This window comes from Magnusiomyces paraingens (assembly GCF_902498895.1).
Source record: "Magnusiomyces paraingens strain CBS 517.90 genome assembly, contig: contig1, whole genome shotgun sequence".
Taxonomy (NCBI): domain Eukaryota; kingdom Fungi; phylum Ascomycota; class Dipodascomycetes; order Dipodascales; family Dipodascaceae; genus Magnusiomyces; species Magnusiomyces paraingens.
In genome coordinates, this window is record NW_022474067.1 from 2,874,713 (window position 1) to 2,895,325 (window position 20,613).

General features: G+C 34.7%; 5 protein-coding genes across 5 annotated transcripts; 2 read left to right on the top strand and 3 right to left on the bottom strand.

Moving 5' to 3' along the window:
* Positions 1-98: 98 nt before the first annotated feature.
* Positions 99-3,986, bottom strand: SAPINGB_P000847 (uncharacterized protein; the record flags this gene model as incomplete). The annotated part of the gene is made up of 2 exons (XM_031995570.1): positions 99-3,708; positions 3,787-3,986. 2 exons carry the CDS (start codon positions 3,984-3,986, stop codon positions 99-101), a joined length of 3,810 nt encoding a protein of 1,269 aa, XP_031851461.1.
* Positions 3,987-4,615: 629 nt separating this feature from the next.
* SAPINGB_P000848 (uncharacterized protein) lies at positions 4,616-6,301 on the bottom strand (the record flags this gene model as incomplete). The annotated part of the gene is made up of 7 exons (XM_031995571.1): positions 4,616-5,074; positions 5,137-5,368; positions 5,430-5,527; positions 5,578-5,722; positions 5,778-5,871; positions 5,965-6,060; positions 6,229-6,301. 7 exons carry the CDS (start codon positions 6,299-6,301, stop codon positions 4,616-4,618), a joined length of 1,197 nt encoding a protein of 398 aa, XP_031851462.1.
* Positions 6,302-8,816: 2,515 nt separating this feature from the next.
* On the top strand, positions 8,817-9,793 carry SAPINGB_P000849 (uncharacterized protein; the record flags this gene model as incomplete). Its single annotated transcript, XM_031995572.1, has 3 exons — positions 8,817-9,048; positions 9,497-9,565; positions 9,627-9,793. 3 exons carry the CDS (start codon positions 8,817-8,819, stop codon positions 9,791-9,793), a joined length of 468 nt encoding a protein of 155 aa, XP_031851463.1.
* A 2,187-nt stretch (positions 9,794-11,980) lies between these two features.
* On the top strand, positions 11,981-13,121 carry SAPINGB_P000850 (uncharacterized protein; the record flags this gene model as incomplete). Its single annotated transcript, XM_031995573.1, has 3 exons — positions 11,981-12,224; positions 12,395-12,507; positions 12,567-13,121. The coding sequence occupies 3 exons, from the start codon at positions 11,981-11,983 to the stop codon at positions 13,119-13,121; spliced, it is 912 nt and encodes a 303-aa protein (XP_031851464.1).
* An 8-nt stretch (positions 13,122-13,129) lies between these two features.
* On the bottom strand, positions 13,130-19,581 carry SAPINGB_P000851 (uncharacterized protein; the record flags this gene model as incomplete). The annotated part of the gene is made up of 2 exons (XM_031995574.1): positions 13,130-15,238; positions 15,661-19,581. The coding sequence occupies 2 exons, from the start codon at positions 19,579-19,581 to the stop codon at positions 13,130-13,132; spliced, it is 6,030 nt and encodes a 2,009-aa protein (XP_031851465.1).
* Positions 19,582-20,613: the final 1,032 nt, after the last annotated feature.

Consider the following 20,613-nt stretch of genomic DNA (forward strand, 5'->3'; position numbering starts at 1 on the left):
TGATGATGTAAAAAAGGGTGAGAAAAGTGTTAAAAAAAGGTTTCAAAACTTGGCCCAAAGAACACGTCAAGAAAACAAATAAGTATATTACTAATCAATTACAAATACAAGCTGGCACAAAATACAATATCACGCTTAATTTTTTCTTGTGCCAGTTCCATTTTTTCGTATAGAGTGGCATCTCCAATAATCCTTGCAGCATTCATTACTTGTCTGCAAACTTCGTCAAGTCTAGTAATCACACGAACAATGGTTCCCTCTGGAATAGTTGTCAATTTCATAATATCGCTGAAAGCCATACCCCTACCCCATTCATAGATGGGCTCCATAAGAGCAAATCTATCACTCTCCAAAAATTCAGCTTCTTCTTGAGTGACCAGGACGCTATGTTGCTCAAAAACATCTAATGTCGAAGTAACAACTTCCTTAATTTTTGCTTTTCCGTAGTCAAGCTTCGGGGTTATAGGCCCACTAGTAACATTAGAAGCGCCTTGAAAAAGAAAGACTGATAACAGAGAAACAATTTCTTCCGGCTCATATGACGCCAAAAAGTTATCCAAAATAAGCTCAGTAATAATGAGCTCGAAACCTGTAGTTATCTCACAAGCAACTCTTCCTTTGAGCAAGACGTTCTGATCTTCATCAATATAATTGAGAACTTTCAAAACTTCAATTCGTTGCTCGTAGTCTGGAAGTAAATCCATATTTTCTCCATGAATAAGTTGCTTCAATTGCTCAATGTTATGTTGAGTTTTGTATCTTTCATTTTCAACAGCATAATGTCTGACAAAATGAGGGCAAGAAATAGAATGCGATGATGAAATTAGCTGAAAAGTCTCGGAACGTTCTTTAGAAACAATAGCCATTTCAACTGCTTTCAAATCTTTTTGAAACTCATTCCACTGATCTTGGAAAGAAAACATGGAAGCAAGAAGTTCGATCGCCTCCCTGTACCCAGGATTTTTTGGTTTAGTTAAAATCCAAGGAGAAACTTTGAGAGTTAGCTTAGTGATAAATTCCACTGAAGCCACAGGAATTGAAGTTTGGCGAAAACTAGATGCAAGCACAAAATGATTAGGCATGTTTCTTTTAACGTACCCACCAATCGTAGAGAAAAATGGTGCGTTATCCTTGAACGAATCTGCAGGCTTTCTTGATAGTATAAATACATTAAGCGTTCCTCTGGTAGTATCAAGGTTCGAAACCAACCCAACATATCTAGGTTCGTCGTCATTTTTAAAAACGATGATGCGTCCTTTGGGAAATGCTGACAGTCCATTAACAAATTTTGCGTAGAACTTGATCAAATCAGCAGATAATTTTCTATAAAGATCAATCTTAGACACAACAAATTCAATATCTTTGTCACAAAAATTGCAAGATTCGCGATTAAGTTTGGTTAAGGCGTCCTCGTTAATTTTAACATTCCTTTGGTGTTCAGGAAGCATAACCTGATTGGCATTTTCAGAGAATGATCTCTTAATCATTTCTTCCACTTTCAAAGCCTCAATTCTAAGGAGATTTAAAATCATGTTGTAAGTGAGTCTAAATTGACTCTGAAGTTTTGTAGGCGTACCCATAATTAATTCTCTAAATGATTCTGGTGATCCTAATTCTGAACCAACCATAATCATTACTGTCCCTGTAGTGTCAAGACCTCTACGACCAGCACGACCAGCCATTTGTGTGTATTCACCGGGAAACAATTGTCTAAATGTGTGACCATCAAATTTAGAAGTATTTGCAAAGACAACAGTTTTTGTTGGAAGATTGAGACCCATGGCAAACGTTTCTGTAGCAAAAAGGACTTTCACAAGTGATCTAGCAAATAAAATCTCAATAATCTCCTTAACAATAGGTAAAAGACCACCATGATGAGTACCTATTCCTCTTAAAAGCAATTCACGTATTTCTAAAATTTGTGGCAATTCCCTATCTTCTTTACGCAACCGAGAAATAGCGTTGTTGACAAACATTTTAATTTCAGATTTTTCTTTGCTGGTTGTAAAATCGACACTAGTAATCATAGATGCGTAAGAAGAAGCTTGTTTTTGTGAAAAAACAAATATAACTGCAGGAAGAAGAGATTCTTTTTTAAGATGTTGAAGAAGTTGGAGAACAGTAGTTTTACCGTGTATATTGCTATTAGGACGACGTCCATTTGAATTATTCTTAAGTTGTGGAGAAATGAATAGCTGTCCACCTCCACGACCGCCACGACCGCCACGACCGCCGCGACCACCTCTTCCGCCGCGACCACCACCGCGACCACCACGACCATTAGTATCGGTTTTATCTCCATTTTTGGGACCTGTTGGGACAGCAGGAGGATTAAGCAAATTATTAGCAGCAGAATAACCAACTTCCAAAAATTTCTTATCTGAATCAACTATTTTTATTTGGTTGTTTTTCAGCCAGAGATAATGTTCAAGGGGGACTGGACGTTTAGGCGTCGAAATAACATAAATATCTTTCTGTTTTGTTCTTCCAACCCAATTAGCAAATTCAAATGTATTGGGAACAGTTGCAGATAGCAGAATTAACTTAATATGGTCAGGAAGCATGATAATAACTTCTTCCCATACAACACCCCTATCCTGATCATTAACATAATGAACTTCATCAAATATAACAAATTCAACGTCACGAATCAAATCTGCACCTCTGTAAAGCATACTGCGCAAAATTTCAGTAGTCATAATAAGACAGCTTGCTTCAGAATTAATCTGAACATCACCTGTTAAAATGCCAACATCTTCAAATATATCCTTAAAATCTCTGAATTTCTGATTACTGAGAGCTTTGATGGGAGATGTGTAGATAGCCTTTGTCATATTTCTAGAGGCCATTGCTATAGCATATTCAGCAACAACAGTTTTACCTGCAGATGTATGGGCAGCAACAAAAACTGAATCACCCTGCTCCAAATGATAAACAGCTTCTTTTTGAAATGTATCGAGTTCGAAAGGGTATTCTTTTGCCATAGATGGCACTAATTCTCTAAAATTTTTAATTGTTTTGTTAACATCAACAACATGAGCCCAGTCTTTAGATTTGGGAATTGACTCAATATGATTTTGAATTCGCCCAAAAGTAATCTCATTTGGAAGTAAAACATCAATTTCTGTTGATTTCACAACTGAGCTGTCATTGTTATTAACTTCATCATCCAGGTCTGTATCATCATTACCATCAAAGTTTTCATTTTCTCTTTCGTTATCGTCATCATTAGACTCAATGGAATGATTATTAATGCTTGAGGGAAAATCTGAGTTATCAGAAATTTCTTCTGAATCTTTTAAGTCAACTAAAACATCATTACTAAATTCAGTTTGGTCTTTCTCTTCTTCTAATTCATCCAAAATTCCTCGAGACAATCCAGGAGCAACGTTATATAACCCATTATTATCACGAGAAAAATTTTCAATCTTCTGATTGTCTTCCAATATAGATACACCTCCAGGTGCAAATGGCATATAGCCAGGTCGACCTCTTACAGAATCTGCTTTCGAAGTAGCTTCACGGGTGATTGAAAGTGAATTTTTTGAAGTTTTTGTAGAGAACTCAGAAGGAACAGTGTATTCAGAATATCCAACAATTGATCCTTCTAACCCTGCACGATGAAATTTAAACCCAGTAACTGATTTGTAATGTGGTGGCGTAAATAGTTGAGAAGTGTTGTCATTTAAAAAATCAACTGGAGGAAGTCTATTTTAATTTTCAAGTTAGATTATCATGAAATTATACGAAGTGAAAAAATCATTTTAATTAAACAAATAAACTTACTCTTGAAGATTGTCGAGCCAATTAGATGTAAATTGAGGATGAGGTGTAAGAAACTTTTTTCTAATATTTTCTTGACTAAGTTCTTTTTCAGTAAATTCGTTTAAAGAGACTTTAAGTGATCGATCTATCAAGCTTTGATCACCTGAAATTAAATCTATTTTTTCACAAATAGAATCAAGACAGTTCTTGATTTCAGTCATTTTCAAGTAAGATTACTTGTTTGTTCAAAAGAAACTGGTTGATATGGTTATTTGGTATGTCAAAAACATTGTGGTTAGGGTCAGATAAATAATTGTTGGGGGGTACAAAAATAACAGGTTAGGGTTTGGAAAAGGACACTTAAAAAATTTGTTATTTAAAAATCTACTAGAGTACTGGAGCACTGGAGTATCAATTTTTAAGTTAGATTATACTTTATCCAACTTGAATGATAATTATCATAAATTATAAATTTTTAAGAACTGAAAAAAAAGAATTTATTTTAATCAAAGAACAAATAAATTACTCTTGAAGATTGTTGAGCCAATTAGATATAAGCAAGAAAAAATTTCCCTTAAATACCAAAGCTACCTTTTTAAGTTTATTATTTTTTTTTAATGAGTCGTAATTACGAAAAGGATGAAGCATATCTAAGTTAATCAAAAATAATATATTATATTGGAAAAATATAGATTTCTAAATAAACAAATAACTTAGATGGTTATAACCAACTTCAAATTTTTTTTTAAAGGTGTCTTACTAAACGCTTTGAAAACAGAAATTTTAAGTGACTTGAATTTTATGAAGTGTAACAAAGTATGCCCAAAATATTCTTGTGGAAATTTTCATATTATCTTTTAACAGAGTAAGGCTTCTGTCTTCGTCTTTCATTCCAATGAAGGGTTTTGCTAAGTCCCTGAAACCAGTTTTCCATCTTTTTATCATTTTGTACCTTAGGGAAAGGATATCGCGATGCTGAAACTGTTAAAAAGTCACCTGGATTAAGCTCTATCTGACCTCTACCATCAAACCCACACCATGCACTAACACGAGAATCATATGGCACTGCAATTCTAATGATTATGGAATCAGGTGCAATAAGAGGTCTAAACGATAAAGAGTGCGGACAAATTGGAGATATTAAAATACCAGGTATATCGGGATGAACTAAAGAGCCACCTGCAGAAAGAGAATACGCTGTAGACCCACTGGGAGTAGAAATCACTACACCATCTGCTTCGATCGACGTCAATAGAGTGTTATTTCCATATAACTGTGTCGTTGTCATTACATGATTTGACCCACGATCCTAAACCCTGATTAGACTTAAAAACACACACAAACTTCTCCAATTTTTAAATGAAAACTCACCACTACGACATCATTAAGTATGCAAAAAGTTTTTCCACGTTGGTGCGTTTTAGAAAAGTCGAATACTTCACCACTACCTGATTTAATTTCATGTTCTAGAGAATCTCCAGTTTTTCCTTCTGTAGACAGCGCTGTCATGACAGTACATTCAAATCTCATTCGCAGCGAACATGTTACACCATCGGCCATAATTTCCTTCAGTATGGATTCTCGGTCATCGTAATTGTAATCTCTGTTTAATAAAAAAAAGTTCTAGAATTTTGAAACATGTTTTATGACTATCAAATACTCACGTCAAAAATCCTAAGCTCCCGAGAGAAAAACAAAGAACAGGTGGGACAACTCGCTGAAAAAGCCAACTACTGTAAAGAACAGTCCCGTCACCACCAAGCTAATAGAATTAGAATTTTTTATATAAAATATCAAATTTTATGTTCTTACCGTTATGACTAAATCAAACTTATTTGGCTGATTTCGACACATATCGATTGTCCAAAACTTAAGACGTTCACTATTTATACTGTTTGTCGTGATAATTTCGTGGTAATTGAAAGTCTGGTCGGTTTCTAAAACATCTTGCACAAATCTAGTTTGAAATTAGTATTATGCCGACATCTCATATGAAATAGTTTGGTTCTTACACATTAAGATCTCCCCATGAAGACTTTGTATTGAGAAGGCAAAGAGCCAAATCTCGAGTGTACTTTATAACATCCTCGTCAACTATTTTAGTGACTAAAAGAATATTGCGCATTCTTAATTTCATTGATAAACTCACTTAAAATGATTAAAAAAAGTCCAACTAAGATTATGTGAAATATTACTTACTAAGACTTTGACTAAGGTCGCGAACACTCACGACCAGCTGCGATAAACTGGTCTTAGTCATAGGTTCTGCTTCATAACCGGATACATCTGTATTTTCTGAAGTTAAGTTGGTTAAATTAGCATGGCTTTTGGTAGCTTTGTCTTGAAGGTTATTTATCTCTAATAACTCATGAACAAGACAGCTGGAATTTTGACGTCTATGACTTATTCTTTCTTTTGATCTATCTCCTGGAAATTCCAAGGTGACTGACTCCCTATGTAAACCCGACATCACTGATCGTTTGAAATTATCAAGCTCTTCACGCTCAGTTAATCCTGTAGATGAATTTTGAACCATTTTGACATCAAAAAAATATTTATTAAAAATGAATTAACAGATTCTAACTAGGTATTGTGGATATAAATGACTAGATTTTGTGGACTGAGAACGAGCATGATAAGGTCTCAAATCGAGGAGTATCTAAATTAATAGCCGTTTATGCCCTTACCCTTTACTCACGTGATATTTAGAATTTTTTATTGAAGATTTACAAAGCTTGTTTTTTATTTCTTAATCACTGTAGTAATTTTGCATAAAGTGAGAATGAAAGCTCCAGTTATAGAGCCGTGGAAATCATTTGATGATTTACTATATCTGAGAGTTTGCTTTTTTTCTACCGAAGACCGGATAGAAGAAGGATTATCAAAGGTAGGTGTTTTTTTTTGTTAAAGGCTATCATGAATAATACTAAAATATAAATAGGTCAAGGCATATCAGATTAGAGGCTCTGTACCTCATCCGGTGGAATGTACAGCATTTATTCTTTCAGTTATATCTTCAGATAATGAAGATATAGATAATTATGTTTTGCGATTATCTTATTCTATGGCTTTAGTACGTTTGGTTAATGGTTATGTCGATAACTATGAAGGAAATTCAAATTTTCCTGTATACCATATTGCTAAAGCTATTGGGATTCCTTCTCATTTCGTAGAGTTAAGACATACAGCAACTCATGACTCTTTACCTTCTTTAGAATTGTTACGTGATGTATCAAGGCAAGCACTTAAATGGCTTTGGAACAATTATTGGTCAACGTTAGAACAGACATCTCTTGAATCCACGAACTCCATACCAATCCCCAGGAGTAAGGAACATCAAAGTAAAAAAATAATAAGTCAAATCAAAAAAAATTCTTCATCAGAGAAAGCACAGAACGAAATTAAAAAGTTATTTGTATCTTGGAGAAGATTAAGAAGGAATGACCCGGAGAGCGAGGTTGATAAATGGTCCCCAGAATTATCAACCATAATCACCAGTTTAAAATCATATATTTTGTCTAATGAGGAAGATCTTTATGAAGTATTATTTGAAAAAAATATTTTAATACCAAAGTATGCCTTATTATTTTTATTTTTAAGTTTGTTTTTTTCTTTTGCTAATGTTATTTTTTTAGATCTGATCCAATTGATAAAAGGGCAATTTTATATGGACCTTTATTAAACCAACTTGCAGGTGATTTTTTCATTGAAAGACTTGTTATTCGCTTAAGTAAAGTACTTTCTTCTGTTGGAAATGAGCTGGACCTTAATTTATCCTTACAAGAGCACGCTCTTACTCCTGATTCTCGAGAACTTATGGATCATAAAATTGCTTCATTGTACTACTGGATTGAATATATTTTTTTTGAAAAATCGCAATCTCTGAATAATGAATGGTTTTCTTCTTTGGAAATTGTTGTCAAGTATTTTATCTCATTTCCTCAACCCTGGTATGTTTATCATTTGTGAACTTTTTTAAATTTATTAAATTTCTAACAATGACTAGGAATTTAAAAATTCTACGCCGCTATTTTAATGAAAAAGAAGCCGAAGATTTTATCTCAAATAGGAAAACATCTAGTCTTGTTGACGATTTAATATCTGTATTTGAGTCCTCCCAATCTCTTGATGTTAACTCAATGGGGTCTATCAGATCTTTAAAAAAAGAGCTACAAACATTTAAAGAAAAATTTTCAGAAGTTTTGGAATATGCTCATCATTCAAAAAATGAAGCGGATGATTTAGTGAACAACGAAATCCTGAGTAGCTGCGGGTGGACACTACAATATAATTGATTTTCTTTATTTATGTTTGCTAATGGTCACAATGAAATAAGAATATGTTAAGGAGAATTCATGAAAATAATTGCCCTTGTTTCTTCACTCTTAAACCTTGTAGGGTTCTTTATCCTAATTAGGATATTAAATTATCACTGAAGTATTTACAATAATTTGCATAAAACTCTAGATTATATAATCATTTTATAATTATTTGAGAGGCTTGAGAAAAAAATGTAACCATTTTTATTTTGGAATAAAAATAGGATTTATTGGCTGTTTTATTATAATGTAATTTTTCTATACCCACTAACACCACCAGCATCACCCTAAATTGACATTTAAAAAAGATGAATAGACCGAGGAAAAAAGCTAAGAAAGAAGTTTCTAAAAACAAAATATGACTTATTAGCTTACAAATTAGTTAGTGTAAACTATTTTTTATAGCCTTACTTCATTTAACTAACATAATATGAAGAGTTTTGGCTATGTATTAATTTCGTCGACCCCCCAGAAGAAAATTACAATCCATACGAAATTTTCACAAATGCTTGCAACGATCCGGAACAATCTACTTATTGTATTGATAAGTGGAAGAAAATTTATACTCCAAAACTACTTCTTGAAATTTGTGGTCCAAAATTTTCAAGCCCTTCACAAATTCGTGCAATGGACAATTGTCTTTGAAGTTTTATAGCCAACAACACATCAATTTTTGATCTCTTCAATACATGGATTTGCAGTACCACCCACACTGCGGAATACCGAAAAAAAATGGGCATAGATAAAAGAAATTGGCAATTAGGTGACATTGAAAAAGCAAAGATTTTGTATGCACTTTTAAAGGTCACTGGTGAACCATATCATGGACTTTCAACAAGAATAGTTTTTAAAGATCTTGGAATTTATGACCCGGGAAAGGTACTTGAATACTATGATGAGCGATACCAAATTAATAAACATCACATTGCAACTATTCCCACGCGCTTGTTAGATAATGATAGGAGTCGATTTATTCATAATTTTAATACAGACGATGAATGGAGGATTGATCAACTAAAAAGGTGGGGCGAAAATTTTAAGGATAGATTCAGTGATAAATATGATTCTGAACTCTTAGAACAGACACGGCAAGAGGCTCGAAAAAAATTCAATTATTCTGGACGTACATTAAGTAATGACATCAAAGCTTTGGAAAAGCGTGTTTCAATATCATTGAAAAAAAAAAACAAAAGAGGAAGTTTCTCGCCAAAAAAAAATGGATTTGTTTTACCAACATTTGTCGGAAGCTGATCTCAAAATTTGGATATACCTTTTTACATTTATTTATATCGATTTTTGAAAGAACTTAAGAAAAAAGAAGAAGAAGAAGAAAGAGAAGGGGGAGGACAGAAACAAGAAGGTAAGATCTAATAAAATTAAGAAATTTCCATTTATTAACTTTTTTGATATAGATTCGACGCAGGAACTCAGCAAAAAAAATATCTTGGAAAAGGAAGAAGACGAAGAGGACGAGGAAGGAGGTAAGATTTAATAAAATTAAAAAAAATTTCATTCATTAACGTTTGATATAAATTCCTATAGAGGTCATTGAAGACGTAGTCTATGACAATTATTACCCGGATTCAAGCAGTTTCGATAATTTTGATTTTTTTGAACAAGAGGAGTTTTATGACGACATGTCTGATGAGTATTATGACAACCTTGTTGATAAATACTATCCCGTTATCCCCAAACTATTCGAGGAATAGTAAAGCATGTTACGCCGTGGTGACTGGTCTATAGGAGTTAAAGTTGTTTATTTTTGCAGCAATAGATGGATGGCCTTTTCAGGTTTTAGCAGCGATTTTACAGAATGTGTTGATTATGAGAAGACTCGTTGCCGATGCATAGATATTTTTATTTCTCACCTTGTGAAAAAGTCAGAGATTTTTTTGAAAACACAGGCTTGCCTAGAGTCATGAAGGATGCCCATAAACGACAAAACAATGAAGAAAGAGTAGATGATTTTTTTGACGACCAACTATAAGCTTCTCTCACAAAAATGCATTCAAAACGTTCAATTAGATAAAGATTATCAACAAAAAATATCTCTCAAATATTTTGAAAGTCCTTGGGATCTAGCCTTTTCGAAATCATTTGATGCGATTCTGGTGCCGTTTAATAACTCTTCTTACAATATTTTTATTGCTCGATGCTTAAATCTACCTCCTGAGGAGCGCAATAAATTATCAAAAAAAAAAAAAAATTGATGGCATTTCCGGCTGGAATTTTTTGAAATATTTCCTTAGATCTAGATTTGGAGGTTTAATACACTGAAGTACGTGTTACTTATAATAATAATAACAACTGAAAAATAATCATAGATAATATTTCCCATCTTTGAACACATTAGGATTAATGCGATTAAATCACCATTTATACTTGTAAAAATAAAAAATTAGTAAACCACTCAGTAATATGGATTTTTTAAGCAGGAATTAAAAGAGAAACATTATTATTAGATAAACTGTGCATTGGCCAGTACACTAGGATATACAGTTTATGATGATGATATATGGGTCATGAAAACTGTAAGGCACCATTTGTTTTATCAGTTGCAGATATGTCGGTTAGCTTTGAGTTATCAGGGTTAAGTGGACACACGTCAGATTATCATTGCTGTTACTGTTCAGACGAAAATATGACAGCAATAGTTTTACCCCAAAGGGAATCTATGACTCATATGCCTGAATCATTAGATCCATTACCTTAAAGTTCGAAAAATAATAACAAATGGAGCGGGCATGGACTCTATGGTGGAAAGTCCATAAACAAACAAAAGGTTTAGCGACATACCGTCATGATAATCTACTTCTTTCCTAACCCCATACATATAGAAACTCGAGAGCTTGAGACTTTAAGTGAGACAATACCATATTTAAGGACATTTTCAAGAATCCAACGAGCTTCTTTTCAAACTGCTCGCAATTCACTGAACAAGGCTTAAGCTGAATTTCGGCCATATTTTGTTTAGGTTTAAAATTATAAATAGAATATTTCATCGTAAAAATGGCCCAGATATTTACAAGTCTGAAGCATAGGAATCAATAATCCAATTTTTGGAGAGTTTCAATAATATAAGCTACAATTTTGTTGAAAGGAAGTTCAATATGGCTGAGATAGCCTAGGGAATTAAAACATATACACCAGTTAAGCTTATGGCACACCAAACCACAAATATCCTTACTTTTTTATTTGGTATTGTTATGAAGTCAAATTATAAATATAATAGTTATTAATGTCTTGTTACTAGCTGGTGCAACTTCTTCGATTGCTCTCTTTACCTAAGTTTTCAAAAAATCTATAGAAAAGACTTAAAAATGGAATATATAGAAAACTTTTTAAAGGTTTTTGAAGAGGTATATTTGAAGGATGCTAACAATTGAGCCTTCATGACTTTACCAATACATACGCTGCGTCATAGTGTTAAAGCCATTCGAGAGGTAAATCCACATAGGGTGATATAGGGCTTTCCCACTGAAAGAGCTTGCTCTTTATTAAAGTCTCAAATAAGTGGATTTTGATTTAACGTGATATTTCAAAATCCTTAAGAAAAAAAGTATTTGGACGTTGACGACCATGTACTTTTTCTGATAGGTGACACAATATTGAGAATACTGAAAATATTGAAAAAAGGAATGGAATACCTTCACTCAAAATTAATCATGCGTATATATGAGTATATAGCATAAATTTCAGCACTTTTAAAATTTCCTTTACTTTTACTTTAATTTAGTATGCAATTTATAAATTAGATATAATCAATTTGACACTTTTCTAGATATTAAGCCGGATCAAATTTATTGAGGATATTAGAAATACATAGAAGTTATCAATAGAAAATGACCGACATTAAATCTGGTGGTTTAACTACTGCTTCTATAAACACAGAAAATATGTGCTCTTTTAGCCCAACTAAAAATCTTAATTACCATAAAAATCAGGCAGAAATTAATTGTATTGATTTTGATGACGATGGCGATTTGGCGCTTACTTCAGCAGCAGATGAATCCATTCAGCTTTATGATATGAAACAAGGGAAACATAGAAGCACAATTTACAGTAAAAAGTACGGTGTTACTCTTGCTAAGTTTACACATAACCGTATGAACTGTATATATGCATCTACAAAAGAAGACGGTATGAAACGCAAAAAAAAAAAAAAATAAATAAATAAGTTATAAACTTATTTCAAATTCAAATTCAAGCTTATTTCTTATTTCTTAACCCAAATATTTTTAAAAAAAAACTGTTAGATACTATAAGATATTTATCTTTACATGATAACTCATACATTCGTTATTTTAAAGGTCACAAAGGCCGTGTTCATAGTCTTGAAGTCTCGCCTTTAGAAGACTTGATACTTTCGGGTTCAGATGACAATACTGTTAGATTATGGGATTTGAGGTCTCCTACGTGCCAAGTTAGTATATATTTAACACCTTAACGAAACTTTCTAATATTAAAAAAATATTTATCTAGGGTTTATTAAACACGCCTGCACCATCATTAGTTGCATTTGATCCTTCAGCAGTGCTATTTTGTGTTGCCTCAGAAAAACTTAACTGCCTTTCTCTTTACGACGTCCGAAACTTTGATAAGCAACCTTTTAGTGTTTTTAAACTTGACAGTAACAGTCGACCATGGCAAAAGGTGGAATTTTCAAATAATGGAAAAACTGTTTTAGTCAGTACATCTGAAGATATTCACTATCTTCTGGATTCATTTCATGGTGAAATCAAAGCAAAATTAACAGGACATTCACCTATACCAAGACCTTCACAAAGGAATTCAGGTCATACTTGCTTTAGTCAAGATGGCCGCTTTGTATTTTCTGGATCGGGCGATAAAAGAATCTATATATGGGATACAAATAAACAACCTGATCATGATTTAAGATTACGTCATATTAAAGCTCTTAATTCACCTCAACCACCTGCTTTATTGGCAATGAATCCTAAAACAATGCTTCTTGCAACAGCTAATACAGAGCTAACACTTTGGCTTCCATCGCTCAACAGAGAAAAAAACAAATAATTTATATTTTACATATATAAATCAGATGAAAGCACATCTTCAATGGGCGGATAGTCTATCTCAGATTTATTATAAGACCATTTTACCCATTGTTTTAGAAATTTACTATTCCCTTTTGTTAAAGTTTCTGTGTTGCCAATAATGCATAAGTGCCTCTTTGGTCGAGTTATAGCAACGTTTAATCGACGCTCTTCTGCGAGGAATCCAACCTCACCAGTATCATTGCTTCGTACTAAAGAAAGAACTATTGCAATCTTTTCACGACCTTGGAATCCATCAACAGTAGATATTTCTATTTCACGATGTCTAATATGAATGATTTTTGATAGCAAAGAAATTTGTGCACTATACGGTGCAATGATACCAATTTCTGTAGGTTTAACACCTTTTTTGACTAATGAAAAGACATAGTTGCGAGTTAAATAAGCTTCATTTTCATTGTATTTGCTGAATTCGAATCTGCTGCCTTTTGCCAAACTTTCATCACTATTAGCTTCAGGGTAATCATACCCTTGTGTATCCAGCCATAGAATGGGTGGGATATCTTCTCCTTTATCTAAATGTATAACTTTTTCTGCAACAGACTCATCTGCAATCAGTTTTGATTTATAAAAAAAATTAGAAGGAAATTCCATAATGAGTTTATTCATTCGATATTGAATGCTCAAAAGTTTAATGATATGATTCCCACTAGGTAATTTTTCTAAACGATCAAACAAAGTCTGCTCCAGAACACTTTTTATTTGTAAGTTCTTTGACATAACAACAGGGGGAAGCTGTTTATTATCTCCAGCAATAATTAATTTTGTGACTCCAGGAAAATCCATAATTGGAATCCAGCATTGAGCTTCCAATGATTGTGAAACTTCGTCGATAATAATAACGTCAAATAAATGCTTATTAGATGAATCAAGTGCTCTTCGAACCTGTCTTAATGAATAGGATCCGGCTCCATGAAGGGTAGAAATAACCACTTGGGATTCTAGAATAATGTCAATAATTACTTTCTTTTCACGTTCGCGGTAGTCTTTTCTTAAATCTTTAATGTTATTATAAATTTCTTTCCTTTCTCGTCCCGATCTAGTTTTAGAAATTTTTTTTAAGGTTTCATCAATTTCTTCCCGAAGCTCTCGAACAACTTGTCCGTAGTCATTAGATTTGGAAACGATATCTAAAGAATGTATTCGGTTGTTTTCCAACAATCTTGCTGGATGTCCAATTCTTATTAGCTTATTTCCTTTAATATGATTATGCAACCTTTCTAAAATATTGTCTACTGATATATTAGAAGGCCCACATACTAAAACTCTTTTGCCTTGAGATACGAATTGGCGAATTATCTCAACTAGTGTATAAGTCTTTCCAGTTCCTGGAGGGCCATGAATCACAGCAACTTCACTTTCACTGAGGGAAAATTTAATTGCTTCTTTTTGTGGGCCATTTAATGCAGAATCAAAAAATTGAATGTCTGGTAATGAAACCGGCTTTGAAGGATTAATGTTTCCTAATAAAATTGATTGAACTCTTGAAGGAGATTCTATTTCTTTTAACAATTTTAGTGCATATTCCATTCTCTTGTAAGTAGCATTATTTGTCAATTTAACTATCCATAAACGAGTATCGGATGAAGGTATAGCGTTTGAAAATGCTTCTTCAATCACAACATTTAAAGAATTGGAATTCATAGATACGACACCTTCAATGATTGATCCATCGTTTTTAGAATCAGATGTGTCGAGCTGTTTTGTCTTTTTTTTAATTAGAGTTTTTTTTTTTGTATCTGCTGAATTCAAATATGGGGAAACTCTCACAATATCACCATTTCTTATTTCTCCAAAATCCAATTCCTGATTTTTTTGAGTAACTGCCGGATCAAGCTCAAGAGATATTACAGGTCTGCCGCTTGTTCCAGTTCTGATAGAACCTATAACCAGATTTATAATAGCTAATCCCCTATTAGCCAATTGCTTAGGTGACAAGGAAGTTAGAAGCTTATTGGTCTCATCAATATCTGCAGCTTGCTCCTCTTTCAAGGCTGTGCAAAGTTGTTCTGAAATTTTAGTAGAGCAGGCCATAAGCTTATAGTAAATTTGTCTAGATCTAGATGTGTTATCTAACTACAAATCAGTGAAATGAGGTTTATAAATTTAAGTAATTTACTAATGCAAAGTATTTAAATTATTACAATCAAAGCCCTGGAATCTTGGGTTAGGTTTTTAAATAAGTTACTTAAAACGTTGTAATTACTGTATACAGTAATTTACGTAAATATATCAAACTGATTCATTTATTAATATTAATCTTGATTAATAATATTATTAATCAATCAGATAAATTTGGGCATAAGTAAAAATAAAAATTGTATTTTATTAACTAACTTAACTAAATAATAAAATAATAAAATAATAAAATAATAAAATTCCAAAATTCCAAAATTCCAAAATCTGATATTTTAATGAGCATGTCCAGCATACTTAACATTTGGTAAAAATTCTTAAATATAGTTTTTATCAGCAAAATTCCAGATAATATTAAGAACTGATTCTGGAAACATTTCATTGACAATATTTAAACGTCCCAAAGTATCTTTCTCATTTTCAATGTGTGGCTTAGAAATAAGCGAATCTGGAGCATTGCTTATGACTCCGGCTTCCTTAAGCAAAGGGGCAGCCAGAGAAGCAAAATGAGCAATACTTGCTGAAGCAGATTCCACATTAAACCCGCCCTTTTTGTCGCTATGGGTATTAACAAAATCAGTGAATTCGGCATATGCAAATTTAATGAGCGGCTCAAGATTTTTGGTCATGTTGTCACTGTAACCACGTCTCCCCAAAAGATCATTATTTTCAAAACTCATAATTAACTTTTCAGTAAACTCATCAATTGAAGGAATTTCTTCAATTTTCATGTCACTCAAAAGAGATGCACCTATCTTTCCGACAATAAGAGCACGTTTATCAAACTGAGGTAGACCTACAATCTCAAAGTTGGTGTCGTCACGCTTTTCAATAATGCGATAGTCACGCTCATAAACTGATTGAAAAGCTAAATCATCAATCGACTTCAAATTTTCCTCAGGAGAATTAGTAGCCATTGCTTGAGCGGCTTCAAAACCTAAAGCAGGTCCAGTGACTGTGTTAACTCTCGTAGCCACACGTCCAATAAAGTTAGTGTTGCGAACATCGACTGGTCTCAAAGTCAAGACTTGGGCTCCAGCGGGAGGTCCGTGAGTTTGAGCATGAACAACAGGCTGAGTTACTGTAGCACCAGAAATAGCTTCAGAGTGTGTTCCAGCTGGATATGTGGCAACCGGGGCAGGATTTGCAACAGCAGGCGGATTAGGGATAGCAAAAGGTAAAGATCCTCGGGAGGGGGCTCCTGCAAAAGGATTGGCAGAATTACTAGCAAACACTGGCAAGGGATTGAAAGGTAAAGATGATCCTGGAAATTCAGCGTTTGAACCAAGTTGTTGTGAAACTACAGCTTTAATTTCAAAATCTGGGGAATCTTTACCAGAAATCAAATCCGGAGCAGAGTATAAAGGGTTGGTTGCTTCTTGGGCGAGAATGCTATTAAAAGCATTAAATTTAGATAAGTGATCCGACCCTTCAACATTCACGTCTCGTTTTTGAGCTTCAATAGAATCTGGAGCATTGGTAGCATAAGAACTAACAAAGTTATCACCTGGGCCAGTAACAGTATTTGGTCTAACAGTTGCTACTCGACTTAAAAAGCCTTCAGCACGACCTATATTAACAGGCTGAACATTAATTGCTTCTCTTCCATCATTTGGTGAAAAAGGCTCACTCGCAGCATCCGGGTTCTCAGGAACTGTGACACCAACAGGAATAGGGGTATCAGCAGGAGCAGCGGCGTCGGCGGGAGCTGAATCAGCTGATGAAGAAGAGTCAGCTGATGAAGGTGAATCAGGAGAATCAATAGAATTTTCAGGGGAAGAATTAGCAGAATTTTCAGAACCAGTGGAAACTTGAGAAGGAACAGAAGCCTCAACTGAAACTGAAACAAAAACAGGGGAGTTTGTACTAGAGTCGGGCACGGCATTAGAAGCCTCAACAGCTGAGGAGTTAATACCATTATCAACACTTTGACCTAAGTGAGGGCGGAAAGCAGAGCCAGTTTCAAAAGCAGAGGCTGAGGTAGAACCTTGACCTGACTGAGAAACAGAAACACCAGCAGTTATACTTTGTCCATTTGAAGTAATTTGTTGATGTGAGCCACCCATTGTGGCACAGGCCGCAGTAACAGTGCGAGTAAAAGTGGCAGTAACGGTAGCAGTTACAGTAACTGGAGTTACATTGGCACAGACACACTGACTATTAGGGTTACATGTACCTGTTGGGAGGGTATTCATGGTGCTTGTTGTTGGATGAGTAGAAGTGAAAGTAGTAGGGCATGGACCACCGTTTCCACAAGTCAAAGTAGTAGTACTAGGTCTCCAAGTCGTTGTAGAGGTTGTTGGACATGGGCCGCCGTTCCCACAAGTTAAAGTAGTAGTACTAGGTCTCCAAGTAATTGCAGAGGTTGTTAGACATGGACCACCGTTTCCACAAGTCAAAGAGGTAGTAGTAGGATGGACAGTGGTGGTCGAAGTAGTTGGGCATGGGCCTCCATTACCACAAGTAAGAGTAGTAGTACTAGGTCTCCAAGTAGTTGTAGAGGTTGTTGGGCATGGGCCGCCGTTTCCACAAGTAAGAGTAGTAGTACTAGGTCTCCAAGTAGTTGTAGAGGTTGTTGGACATGGACCACCGTTTCCACAAGTCAAAGAGGTAGTAGTAGGATGGACAGTGGTGGTCGAAGTAGTTGGGCATGGGCCTCCATTACCACAAGTAAGAGTAGTAGTACTAGGTCTCCAAGTAGTTGTAGAGGTTGTTGGGCATGGGCCGCCGTTTCCACAAGTAAGAGTAGTAGTACTAGGTCTCCAAGTAGTTGTAGAGGTAGTTGGACATGGACCACCGTTTCCACAAGTCAAAGAGGTAGTAGTAGGATGGACAGTGGTGGTCGAAGTAGTTGGGCATGGGCCTCCATTACCACAAGTAAGAGCTGTAGAAGTCATTATGGTAGAACAAGGACCACCGTTACCACATGTGAGAGTAGTAGAACTCATCATGCAATTACCGCCAATACAAGTGGAAGTTGTCATACAGGTTCCACTCATACAAGTTGTTGTAGGCTTCCAAGATCCCCATGTGCAAGTTCCTCCAGAGCAAGAAGGCTTCATCATTGTCTTGCTTCCCCAAGTGCACATTCCATTTGAACATGTTGGCATCCAAGAACCCCAAGTTCCACATGTTGTACAAGTTGTAGTCATAGTAGGACAAGGACCACCGTTACCACAGGTCAACGTAGTAGGATGAGTAGTTGTAGTAGTCATAGTTGAGCATGGACCGCCGTTGCCACAGGTAAGAGAAGTTGTGGACCTCATAGTGGTCGACAAAGTTGAGCATGGGCCACCATTACCGCAAGTCAATGAAGCAGTTGTAGGATGAACAGTTGTAGTTGAAGTTGTAGGGCGAACCGTTGTAGTAGAAGTTGTGGCGCAAGAGCCACCATTACCACATGTTTTTACCACTGAATTACCGTTGCTATTACTGTTTCCGTTTCCGCTTCCGTTTCCGCTTCCATTGTTATTGCTATTGACATTGTTGCTACCATTTCCATTGGAGCTGGTGTTGCTTGAAGAATTGCCGTTGTTATTGTTATTGTTGTTAGTGTTAGTGTTTCCACCATTATTGGAATTATTGTTATTGTTTCCAGTTGTACCAGTGTTTGTATTTCCAGTAGTAGATGATCCTCCAGTACCGTTTCCTCCATTACCACCAGAAGAAGACCCACCGTTGCCTCCAACACCACCTGAGCCACCGTTACCAGCATTTCCAGAACCAGTTGATGAACCGCCATTTCCACCAGCACCACCAGCCCCTCCGTTGCCACCTATAGCATTTCCGCCATTACCACCAGTACCACTACCACCGTTTGTGATAGTTGTACCAGCACTAGTGGTTTCACTAGGCCATCCATGAAACTTATGATGCTTAATATCAATACCTTGGGCAATATCAGGAGGCAAAAGACCATGACGGGAATCAGAAGGAATAGAAGGGATGGCCGGAATTTCAGGAATAGTTGGAGCTTCGGCAACTGGAGAATCGGTTCCATCAGGGGCGGCATAAAACGAAGAAGCTTCAGGAGAAGCTTCAGCGTGTGTACCTTCGTTAATAGTAGCGGGATCAACTGTATTGATACCAGTAGCAACACGACTCAAAAACCGGTCAGCTCCAGGAACGTTAACAGGAACAACTTCTAAAGGTTGATCTCCTCGGGCTTTTAGATTATTGTGATCTAAAGCCGCACCATTATAGTTAACAGAAGTGGCCAGCGCAACTGTAGACATAGAAGACATTAAAGCCGCGGCTTTCAAAAGAACATTTGCATAAACCATTGTTCACGTGCTTTTAATATAAATGTTTTATCAATATAATAAATATAATCTATAACTGTTAGAGTTCTGAGTTTCAAAATTGTTTAATTACCAGTTTAAGGTTGAATCGGTAAAACACTACGGAAGAACCCGAGCAATAAAACTTACTTTTTTTTTGAAGTAAAAATTTATAATATTCAAGGTTTTTTTTAGTTTTATTTGAATTGGCGAAGTTTTTAAGGTAGGGAGAAAAAAAATAAATGAGCGACTAGAGATAAGATGAAGGCTGGAAAGAATTCCAGTTGAAAAAAAGGGGGACGAAAAAAAAGATGAGGGAATAGGAGAAAGAGAAAAAAGATGTTTTTGTGGAAAATAACTATAAGAATAAAAGAATGTGATTAATATATTGAAAAAAAAAATTGTGGGAAAATCCATCTTATTTATAACCATTCATCCTTAGACTTATATTCAATTATATTTTAAAGGATATCTAATAATAATGTTTCTCTTTTAATTCCTGCTTAAAAAAAAAATCTATATTACTGAGTGGTTTACCAATTTTTTTTATTTTTACAGGTATAAATGGTGATTTAATTGCATTAATCTAAATGTTTTCAAAAATGGGAGACATTGTCTATGATTATTTTTCAGTTGTTATTATTATTATAAGAAACACATACTTCACTATATTAAACCTCCAAATCTAGATCTAAGGAAATATTTAGAAATATTTGGAAAAACCCCCATTTCCGTTAAAAAGCACACACTGCCGAAACTATTTGTAAACATTGATTACTTGCATAAATATTTAAGCTTCAACATTTTGGCTTTGTGGTTCAAGGTTTAAAATTTTTAATCTTCATTTTCATTTTCATAAATAAGAAATAAACCCAGTATTGTCTAAATGTACATTTCTTTGTATTAGAAATTTTGTATGTTGAGTTAAATACTACTAGTAGTACTACTAAAATTACAAAAAAAACAACTACTGCAAAAAGATAGTCTACAGATAGTATGTTTGTCACATATGTAGTCTAATTTAAGAAATGGATT